The sequence below is a fragment of the Nicotiana attenuata genome, chromosome 5 (assembly GCF_001879085.1).
Source record: "Nicotiana attenuata strain UT chromosome 5, NIATTr2, whole genome shotgun sequence".
Taxonomy (NCBI): Eukaryota; Viridiplantae; Streptophyta; class Magnoliopsida; order Solanales; family Solanaceae; genus Nicotiana; species Nicotiana attenuata.
The window spans coordinates 17,481,730-17,493,642 of NC_031993.1; the positions used below are offsets into that span (position 1 = coordinate 17,481,730).

The 11,913-nt window shown below is 37.0% G+C and overlaps 1 protein-coding gene across 2 annotated transcripts in view; it reads right to left on the reverse strand.

Moving 5' to 3' along the window:
• The window catches only part of LOC109225425 (aspartic proteinase-like protein 2), a 9,600-nt gene extending 2,772 nt beyond the window's left edge, over window positions 1-6,828 (reverse strand). For both annotated transcript variants that reach the window (XR_002067915.1, XM_019390082.1), the window contains exons 1-7: window positions 6,281-6,828; window positions 4,606-4,735; window positions 4,246-4,484; window positions 3,615-3,833; window positions 2,054-2,213; window positions 1,860-1,933; window positions 456-546 (exon numbers count right to left, since the gene is read on the reverse strand). Coding sequence is in view for 1 of the 2 variants with exons in the window: in XM_019390082.1 (XP_019245627.1) it covers window positions 456-546; window positions 1,860-1,933; window positions 2,054-2,213; window positions 3,615-3,833; window positions 4,246-4,484; window positions 4,606-4,735; window positions 6,281-6,513 (1,146 nt within the window). In the remaining variant the exon portion in view is untranslated. The remainder of the gene's footprint in view (window positions 1-455; window positions 547-1,859; window positions 1,934-2,053; window positions 2,214-3,614; window positions 3,834-4,245; window positions 4,485-4,605; window positions 4,736-6,280) is intronic.

An 11,913-nucleotide genomic window follows, 5' to 3' on the forward strand; every position in this document is an offset into this window, starting at 1 on the left:
ATGTCAAGAACAAAGAAAGCATGAGAGAAATTGAAGAATGACTATCTCCATTACTTGATTCAAATACATCAGATACATTGGTATTTATACACAAGAGAAAATATCCTACACTAAATGTAAATCCTACAAAATATTCTTCATATATTCTACAACTAATGCTACACAATATTCTACACTAAATGTAGAATATCCCTAATAATATCCCATATATTCACCATATCGAGAATATATTAATGTAGATATTCTACAATCTGTCCATTATGCTAACACTATGCTCGTGAATGTTCAGTCTGGCAATGGATTGAGAGCTAAAAGAACTGCTATTGTACAACAAGCAAGGGTCCAACAATCAAATTTTAGAATTGAAATTGAAAATTTTCTTGGGAAAAGGAAAAAATTTCATCTGATTAAATAAAAAAAAGAGCTGGAAAACTTCAGCATACTTAATTACTTACTGTGACTTGGAAAAGATAATCGTGGGGATAAACTGTCAAAGAAAGCGAATCTGCAAAGCGGAATGTTACAACTGGGAACCCATCATCAATCCTGCACCAGACAGAGGAAGAGGAAAGTTAAAAGACATTGAGTTTCTATATGATTGGAAATTTATATCTGACTCATACTGATTAATTTCTTACAAAAAAAAACTCTTCCCTATTTCAATCCCGGTATAAATACCCATACTCGTCCTTTATTCCTTCCCAGTCACTCCAAAAACAAATTACTCCCTCCGTCCCAAAAACAATTACAAGATACACAGTACTCTCTCCAAAAAGTACAAATTACAAAGAATATTTTGGGATTACTAGGACAGGAAACAAGTTAAGACACATTAGTATACACATTTTTGTATACTACTGGTCCGCATCTCAGGCAGGTATATCCTTGATCTGTTGGGTCTTTAATTTACTTTTCGGGCCTGGGCTGCTTTGTATCAGTTGGCCAACCTCGACATTTGTCTAAACTTTTACCAACGCTTTTCATTCTCTAAAACTAGCCATTAGCAAACTGAAATCTGACTCCTCATAAGTACATATTACATGTATATTATTTTCCATATGGAAGGGAAATAGCAGTGTTAACTTTTATGTTAAGCCCCTACAGAACTGTTAGTTCAGGTATGCAGGAGAACATACCCTGTCCCAGGAAACTATTGAAGGGAAGAAGCCAGAGGTGTTTTGAATGCTAAAGAACAACAGTAAATATCTTAAGATACAGATGTTCAGGTCAGTTGGCACTTTGGTGCAAAATGGAAGACGTATATGAAGAGAATAGCTAGTGATTTTTCTGCAGGGCTTTTAGTAAATTTTGTACAGGCCCTAACACTTTTTTTTTTCCAGGGACCCCTACATCCATGTACAGGGATCTTCAAACCTTTGTAACAGAAACACCTAATTAGATAAGTATATATTACCTAAACCTTGTAGGATTGACATCCGCTCATCATTATATATACTTGAACGACTAGTGTACTTGCTAGTGTATTGATCTCATTATTGTATATGCTTGGACGAGTGTACTTGCTAGTATTGAGTTCATGTCACATAACATTCCCGTAACTCTCCTCCATTTTGGCACACACACGCAATTGAATTAGAAAAACTATTACGAGGGAAACAAGAGTAGTTTTGTAGATGACATGTCTGCAAATAAGAAGTCCCATTCTACCAACTGCAATAAATTGCTTTGCAGTCATTTTCACTAGGTCGTTCGACAAATGAAGGAACAAGTTCCCTATTATTATCTGCTTCTCCCACTGTTTTAGTTTATATACTCATAGCCAAAAAAAAGATCTTACATATCAAACCTTTAACAGAAAGAAATATGAAACTCACACGAGAGGCCAGAAAAAATCTTACTTCCCGTTGTAGTCAAAGCAGCGGAAACTCCCCTCAACAAGATGAATACTCAACTGTGGTTGCCGTTCCATCAACTATGGCAACAAAGAGAAGGAAGAATCAAGCAGAAAGCTCAAAATTATCCATGCATACATGCGGTGTAAGCTCTCTAAGGAATAAATTAATTATATTGTTTCTGAAATGTCTGAAGTTACCTTGTAGATGAGAGCACTGTAGACCATGTTCGGAAGATATGCTAAGGTTGTGCCACTGTCAATTATTGTCATACTGGATTTCGTGTCGAAGATGGTTGTGGGAATGTCTAGAACTTCACCACCAACCTCAATTCCTTTCATAACAACATTATAGTGTGGCCTAAAGAGGAAGGCAAATATTTTAGTTAAGAGTTTAGAATAGTGGAAAAATGGAGACAATTCAAAGAATAACAGTAAAAAGGTGAGGCTAAAATCATGTAATCAAAGCAAGAAAAATAAATAACAAAAAATAGACCAAAAGTCACAACTTCAAAAACTCAAGCTTGAAACCAAGTAACTAAAAAAATATGCACCATCAGTGAGTGAATCGAGAGAGTTTTAAACTCCTTACAATTGGTAGACTTTTTAAAATCCAATAGCAGAGATAGGAGAGGACAATGTGCACTGGAAGTGCTTTATAGTTTCAAAAGTCAACATATATATTCTCGTCTCAACTTAGTGCCTTAGGGGGTGCAAACTTAGCTATTCGCTACCGAGGTGCAATGCCAGCTCTAACGTCTCTATTACTAGGTTGTAATTAGAGTACAACCATACATCACCCTTCTTTTCCCTTGTTTCCAATAACTATTGTTCTTTTCTTTGTCCCTAACATAAAAGTCTATTTTATCTTACTAGGCTGTCTCAGTACTCCTTCCTGGAAAGAAAGCTTACATGAAAGCCACTTGACTCTTAATACATAACTTTTTATTCCATTCTATAAAAAAGTTACATCTATGAATCCTAAACATATCATTCTTGGAAGCAGTAATAGTATCAATTCATCCGACAGCCTTCAGCTATTACAGAACTTTTAGCTAAAACTTTGCTTCCTTTGGATAGTCTTATGTAATATCTTATGGTCCCTCTCTTCATTTCAGATTTTTCCACTGCTTTTCATCCTAAAAAGTCTTTCTTTTCAAGTTTCCTCAAGCCTATATTGATCTTGATTCACTATTAAGGCAATCTCCATAGTAACTCCCTTTAACCCAAGAATTTCTTACCTTTTCCCGTCCTAAATGTTATCCATTTGAGAACTAGAAGCTGCTGTAAAATCTGTCCTGCATTAATTAATTTTGTCTAGTTTTTATATTTGTAGACCACCTATTAAAAGGGAGACTAGTAGAGCAAGAATCCAACTAAGATGCCATATTGTGGATGAAGGTCCATATCACTGAACCAGAGGGATGCAAATATCAACACAAACAGATGCATTATAACATTTTGCATAAAATGTTTGAGCAACAGTTTTGCATAAAATATCAACACAAACAGATGCATTATTTATTTATTGATAACCGAAAACTCATCGAGGACCAGTGGCGCCCGGTTTGAAACTCGGTGGATAGTGGGTCCACCTCTCTACTCTTCTCCACTTAAGATTTTGTCTACGGTAGAATTTGAACTAGTGGCGTGCGCCTAACGCACACATAATGTAATGTGCTCTTACACTGGACCAAAGCTCAAGGGACCATTTATCATCTTTTTTTTAGAAACGAGGAATTTTGATAGTAAAAATACTTACGAATCAGGGACTAGTGGTGTTGAATTTACTTTTGGCTGAACTACTTGTCCAATGGTAAATATGCCACCTCCATTCTTTCCATCTAGGCAATGTGCAAATATTTTCTTCACCTTCCCGGCTGCAGCTAGCTGCGAAATAACGGATGAACTTGCTTGTCCAAAACCAAGTATTCCATCAACTGCTTGACTAGGATTACTTAGTTCTTGTCTAGACGAGCACCTGTGTTGGATCAAAAAGATGTGAGCTACCACATGTCATCTAGAGATAAATTACCTGCCTGAACAGACTACATTATATTGCAATCTTGAGTAGCATCAATTACATCTTATGGAGAAGTTCAAATACATTGAGAAGTGCGGCATGGAACTTGGTGAAGTAAAACAGAGCCTACGCAGAGAGAGTTGACACTTAGTAAAGCTTATAACAACAGATTAATGTACTGAATTACAGATCAAAATTATATTAGTCATCCAAGTTTATCAGTTAATTTATTCAGCAAGAATAGGCATAGAAATTTTTTAATCACAAGGATTAGCACCTTATATGTTAGTCATCCAAGTTTATCAGTTATTTGCTCATCAACAATAGGCATATTTAATCATATTTCTAATCAGAAGGGTTAGAAGTTTACCCAAATGCTATAGACCCGTTCATAGATGTTGTTTTTAGGTCTCCTGATACTTGATCAAACCGAATATCATCCTTTACAAAGAATCCTGAGGTTGAGCTTCCATCTCCATAACTAACCTGATAATCACATGGCATTCCCACCTTGCAATCCGAGGGAGTATTAAGCATGCAAAACTCTTCGTCACAAGAAACAGATTTTGCAGTTGTAGAGGCCTTCAAGTCATACGGCGTCAAGTCTATCTGTAAGGTAATAAATTAACTGAATAGGTACATGACATCTGTCCATGAACAATAGAACTAGCATCCATTATCTGCACTGAGAAAGGAAAGTATAACACATAAATTTGAAGAAGACTCATACTCCGAGATCGCTTTTTGTAGGACATCCCTCACAGCCAGCACAGTTCACCCATAAAATGTCACTTCCAGTATCAACCTGGACATGATATTCCTTTGAAGGCGTTCCAATAGATAACTTAGTGTAATAGAGCCTGCATCATTTATATATGAGGAAAAAGCATAACCACAATGGCAAAGGATAATATGAGAATTCATAATTTCTCCACCACCACCACAATAAGAAGTCATGCCCTGTATGTCCGCAACACTTTATTGTTTATATATATTTATTTTTTGGAGGCGAAGTTGTGTGAGGGGGGACTGCACAATAAATCTTTAAAACTTACTGTGATAAACAACTAACAATCACTGAGCTAGACAAAGAAGCAATAATATCAGTTAGTCATGATGTTGAGAAACAAAGCTGCATATTTTCTAAAAATTTCTACACCCTGTCCCCCTCTTAAGAAAGAATGAATACAAGAGATACCCACTATCACTATCAGATTATCAATAATCAGACCTTAAACTGTTTTAACACGCTAGATAATGGAAAAACATAGTAATGGAGATAAGCTAATATGATAGAGCAAACATCTATTTAAAGTTCGAAACATTTTTTTGATAATGGAGAAATCCCTGAGTGCGAGTGGCGCAAGGTTCGAAACTGGTGAATAATGGGATAGCCCCTCTACTCTTCTCCACTTAAATTAATTTGAAATTTGAAGAAAATATCAACCGTCCCAATGTGTCATATAAGCTGGATGTATTCACAGAGAGAGAGCATGAATTATCAAAAACCTATGCAGAGGATCCATACAGCAACAGCAACATCTAGGCCTCAATCCTAAGCAAGACAACATTTTTGCTTAGCTAAAGCAATTTGTTCGTTCTCTTCACGTATGTTATTTTAATTGGGTTTAAAGGATCAACTTTCCGTACACAAAAAATCTTGCAGACACAGTGGTGGAGCCAGGAATCCTTATAAGGCGATTCAAAAATATGCCACAATGCATCTTCGTCATTATACTAAAAGCTTCACTTATATCAAGGGGATTCAAACTTATATAAATTCAAAAACAAATAATTGTTTTAATTCTCTTTGCATGGTACTCCCTCCGTTCCAGTTTATATAAACATATTTCCTTTTTGGTCCGTTCCAAAAGAATGACCTCTTTCTAAATTTAGAAACAATTTAGCTTAAACTTCCAATTCTACCCTTAATGAACGACTTTTATAACCACACAAATACTCTGGACCCCTTTTTGATTTGTTTAGGACCAGAAATTTCAAAAGTCTTCATTTTTTCTTAAACTCTTGCCTAGTGAAACAGGTTCACATAAATTGGAACGGAGGGAGTATAATTTTATGACGGGGGATTCAATTTAACCCCTTTCCTTGTATGTGGCTCCGCCACCGCGCAGACATGATAAACTGGGAGACAGAAAAAGGGCAGCCCGGTGTACACGGGGTTCACCGCACCCTAAGGTATGTGATGCAAGCATTAGATTCCACGGCTCGAACCATGACCTATAGGTAACACGGACAACTTGACGGAGAGAGTACTAATTATGAAGAACCTATGCAAACGCAACAAATTTGCCTACACAAAATATATGCACACAATACAATATGCAGTATACACGAAAAATTGCCAAAAGAAAACACACTTAAAAAAACAGAGAAGGGGAACTAACGCGGCATCAGTGGGAGAGCCATTGCCACCCAATTTGAATTCAACGGAGGTGAGCATTCTGCCGTGACGGCGGCTATCATGCGCTTTAAGATCATTCAAAATCGACCCTTTATTACGCCCACCATATTTATGCTTCACATTGAACACCAAATTTTCACCCTTCACAGCTACTATCAAAACCAACAACGACAATATCAAATACCCATTTCTCTTTTGATCCATTTTCTTCCCCATTTATGCAACATTCACACAAACCCACATCTCAAATTGATGTGATGTGTATCTGTTGATTTTGAATCTTGAGAAGGAAGAGAAAAGTAAGGAATTCTCAATTTTCCTTACATTACTCTTGTAGAAAAAGAGACAAGTGGATTTTTTTCTTTCTCTCTCGAGCGTGACCAGAGAGAGAGATCGAGAGATCGAGAGGAAAGAGACAAGTGGATTGATCATAATTTGGTAAACGGAAGAGAAACGTTTTGCCCGAAAATGAAGGAAAGCTACGAGGGGAAGTTTTTCTCTTAGAAGAATTTTCATGGAATTACGTTATTTCATGCTCAGCGTTTTGGGAAAATGTTCAAATTTGAACTTGTACTAGTTTTAGAAATTATTTAATTTTGTCCTTGGTAAAAGATTTTAGTCCATTATCCTATCATTAATAGAGCTCCAACATAAAATGGGGGATTTCACTTCACATATTCAAATTCTTCGACAAAAATGATTCGAGTTTACTATTAGTCTACTACATACTCAAGTTGGTGTCATGATAGGGATAAAGGGATTGAGACTTTCAACTGTAAAACTTGAGCAATTTCGAATAGTATATGCCAATATTGATCATCTTATTTAAAAGATTTTTACATTTTTTATAGGACACTAATAATATTCAAGAAATTAAATAATTCTTTATTGCAGTTTTAAGAAATTTTTAATAATAAATATTGTGGTTTATATATTTAACATATATTTATCAAATATATTACTTTTATTACTAAAATTCAAATTTGAATCAAGACGGAAATATTTTAACCTAATATTGTATGGACTACAATGCTTCTTGTACATGGACGAATCAAAAGATACGAATCAAAAGATGAAAATATGTTTAATGTGAGATTAGTTTTTCATGAGACGACTTTTCTTATAACTCTACTTTCGAATTGAATTATATATACCCAAAAGATTCCATCTGTCATTCCATATGCCGCCTAGCAAAAACATGATTATCTGAAGTGGATTCTCACTTTTGTAGTAGAGGCCAATTTAACCTGAAAGGGCCAAATTTATCCCGATGGTAGCAAGAGTAATAATACAGTACATTTATAATGCTATAGCAACAAATATAGTAAGCAAAATCATACGAAAAAACAAAGAGGATATGAGATAACCACAACAAATGCAATAGATGGAGTCAAGTAGTTCCATCTCAAACATTAACTTCTTATTTTCGAGAGTGAATCTTTCACTAAGGCTTCAGTCGTCGATTCTCCTGTTATTAGGTCAAGGACTTCCTTGACTTTCCAGCACTGACCAAGTGTCAGCCCCATACATAGTTTTACGACTTTTTTTAGACTTGTATTTTCGTAAGCAGTCATCCGGGTGTAACGACCCGACTGGTCGTTTTGATCATCTGCACCTTGGTAGGTAGTTTGAGGTCTCGAGTATCTCTGCATGATGTATTATGACTTGCGAGAATCGTCGGTGTTGGTTTTCAAGTTATTCGGAATCGATTTGGAAGAATGAACTTCAAAATTTAAGCTCTAAGTTGGAAGAGTTGACTAAGTTTGACTTTTTAGCATTTGACCTCAGAATGGAGTTTCGTCGGTTCCGTTAGCTCCGTTGGGTGATTTTGGACTTAGGAGCGCGTTCGAATTACGGTTTGGAGGTCCGTAGTTGAATTAGACTTGAAATGGCGGAAGTTAAATTTTTGGGAAGTTTGACCGGGAGTGGACTTTTTGATATCGGGATCAGATTTCGATTTCAGAAGTTGGAGTAGGTCCAGGATATCAAATGTTACTTGTGTGCAAAATTTGAGGTCAATCGTACGTTATTTGATAGGTTTCGGCATCGATTGTAGAAGTTGAAGTTTCAAAGTTCATTGATTTTGACTTGAGGTGCGATTCATCGTTTCAAAGTTATTATGCGTGATTTGAAGCATCGGGTAGGTTCGTTTCGTCATATGGAGCTTGCATGCAAATTTTGGCACCATTTGAAGATGATTTGATATGGTTCGGATGCTTGGTTGCGATTCTAGAAGTTTTTGAAATTTATTTTGATCTTCATCTGTTTTGGCGTCCGATCATGCTTTTAGAGGTTATTTTGATGTTTTGATCGTGCGATCGATTTCTTCTTGTGTTTTTGGACTGGTGTGGGTGGTTGGTATGGAGCCTCGGGGGCTCGGGTGAGCTTCAGAATGATTTTATAATTTTTGAGTGCTGGTACTGGTGTCATCGCATTTGCAATATTTTTGTCGCAAATGCGACCATCGCAATTGCGAAGTAGCCCTTGCATTTGTGAACCTAGGCTACGGAGGAAGACTTCGCATTTGCGAAGATATTCCTCGCATTTGCGAGTGTAGGCTGTTCGCATTTGCGATATTTTGGTCGCAAATGCGACTTTAGCAGGACTCCGCTTGGGTCGCTTTTGCGATGAGTTGTCCGCTTTTGCGTGGTTCTCATTTGCAAACTCCATGTCGCAAATGCGACATCTGCAGCCTGCATATAGCTGAGAATTCCGAGAATTAGCTTCATTTTGTTATATTTTGAACCCTAGCTTCGATGGGAGGCGATTTTGTGAAGGGATTTTCATACCAACCCATTAGGTAAGTACCTCTAATTAATTTTCAATTAAATTTCATGATTATACATTAGATTTAACATCAAATTCATGAGAATCTAGGGAAAAATTTGGGAATTTTGTCAAAGTCTTGAAAAATAAAAATTTGGGATTTGAGAGTCGAATAGGACTCGAATTTGGAAACTAATCACGTATATGAACTTGTGCGGCTATGGGTAGTCAATACCCACCCTTGGACCCGGGTTTTGACCGGGCGGGCCCGGAGTTTGACTTTTGTTGGCTTTTTAGAAATTGTATAAAGATCACAGCTTTATTAATTGAAATTATTTTCTTTGCATTCTGTGATATATTTATGTCGTCTTTGGCTAGATTGAGCCGAGCGGAGGTGAATTTGTAAAGGAATAGGCTAAATTGAGTATTGGGTTAGCCGAATTGAGGTAAGTGTCTTGCCTAACTTTGTTCGGGGAATTTTTCCTACTATTTGATATTATTTGCTGCATGGAGGGTGATACATATGTGAGGTGACGAGCATATATGGATGTGCTAGGGTTATTCATGCTCGGGGGTAGATTATGTTATAGATTGTGTCTCGTAGAATTATGTGACCTTCTTACTTCATGTCTTACTTGACTCCTATATACTAAGAACATAGAATTAAATGTTAGAAGCCAAGATTCAGTTCTTTATAACTTGATTACAATTTGACAGAATTTGTGATGACCTGATAGGTCATCTTATGAATTAAAACCAAATTATGTGTTCCGATGCCTTAAAAACCTCATTTCATCCCTCCTCAATTTGCGTGCGCAATCCAAATGTATTTTCGGAAAGCTTTTATGTTGAAAGTTGATACAAAATAAGGAATTTTGCTTAAAAACCTCATTTGAGTTGACTTCGGTCAATATTTTTGGTAAACGGACCCGGACTCGTGTTTGACTGTCTCGGTGTGTCCGTATCGAAATATGGGACCTGGCCATATGCCCAGAATCAGATTCGGAGGTCCCTAGCCCGAGTTATGAATTTTTGTTGAAAATTGCAAGTCTGAAAATTTATTTGTTTTTAAGAGATTATTGATGTTTGATCTCGTTGGTATAGGGTCCGTATTTTGGTTCCGGAGCCCAGTACAGGTCCAATATAATATTTTTGACTTATCTGTGAAATTTGGTTGGAAACGGAGTTGGTTTGACGTGATTCGGACGTTCGGTTGTGAAAATAGGAATTTCAAAGTGTTCTTGAGAATTTCATCTGATTTGGTGCTAAATTCGTGGTTTTAAGTGTTATTTTGGTGATTTGATCACACGAGCAAGTTTGTATGATGTTTTAAGACTTGTGTGGTTTGGCGTCCCTAGGGGCTTGGGTGTATTTTTGAATCTTTGGTTGAGAGACTAGTAAAGTTAAGAAATTTAGGAGTTTAGCCATGGTCAATATCGGGTTAATACGATCTCTTTCAGTGTTTTGAGTGCGTGATCAGCCCCGTAGCGTGTTTTATGATTGAAATTCATATATGGTTTGTGTCCGGGAGGTTCCTGATGAGTTTCGGGGTGGTTTCGGATCATTTCAGAGAAGTTTGGGTTTTGCTGGTTTCTGGTGCGACACTGTTCATTCCCAATTGCAAACCTTTTATGGCAATTGCGAAAACACTGTTCATTCGCAATTGCGAAAACACTGTTCATTCGCAAATGCGAAGTTTTGTTCGCAAATGCGATACCTGCAGCTGAACAAAAGATAACTTAGACGGGATTTTTGATTCATTTCTCAAATTTTCAAAACCTAAACCACAAGAGGCGATTTTCCAAAGAACTTTTCTTCCCCAAATCATTGATAAGTGATCTTAAACTTATTTCTTTCAATCTTTCACTACTATTTCATAAGATTCAACCAAAATTCTAAGGTTTTCATGGTGAAATTGGGGTTTTTTGGGTAGAAATAAGGGATTTCAAAATTTGGGGATTTAGACCTCAAATTGAGGTTGGATTCCAAAACCAATTATATATCCGGGCTCGGGGGTGAATGGGTAATCGGGTTTTGGTCCGAATTTCGGGTTTGGACCAAGCAGACCCGGTTGTTGACTTTTTAAAAAATGGCCGAAATTGGATTCTTTGCAATCGTGGGTAGATCCTAAGGCTTTATTTGAATCGTTTGGTTGGTAAATTTCTAGATTCTATTGGTCCGGAGGCTTGTGAGAAGGAAAAAGTTGTGATTGAGCTGTGAGTTTGGTCGTTGGAGCGAGGTAAGTGTCGTGATTAACCTTGGCTTGAGGGATTAGGTATTATTTGCCTATTTGCTACGTGTTTGGATGTTGAGTACAACGTATAGGTGAGGTGACGAGCACCTATGCGTTGTGGTCGAGTCATATCATGCGAGTGAGTCTTATTCTTGTAACTGTTGTATTCTTTGATCATATTGTTCATGCTTAGACTAGCTATTCATTATGTTGAGCAACTCTTATCATGTTTTACGAAATTTGGTATTGATTGAGTATTGACTCAAAGTTGAGGTTGGTATTGTGGTAGTAAATGTTGAAGTAAGACTAGTTCTTGATATCTCTCTGTTGTTATTCTTTATTGTTTTGGTGAGGGAGAGTGTTAAAGCACGAAGGGTGATGCCGTGCAATGTTTTGTGAGTGAGAGTTAATGCACGAAGGGTGATGCCGTGCCGTTTCTTTTGCTTATATGGCGAGGATGAGAGTTAATGCACGAGGGTGATGCCGTGCCGTTTCTGTTAATTATTATGGTGAGGTTGTGAGTAAAAGCACGAAGGGTGATGCCGTGCACTTGTCTTTACTGTGTTTAATACTTTCATTGGTGCAAAGCATATTGTCTGCTGTGGTTTCTTTACTGT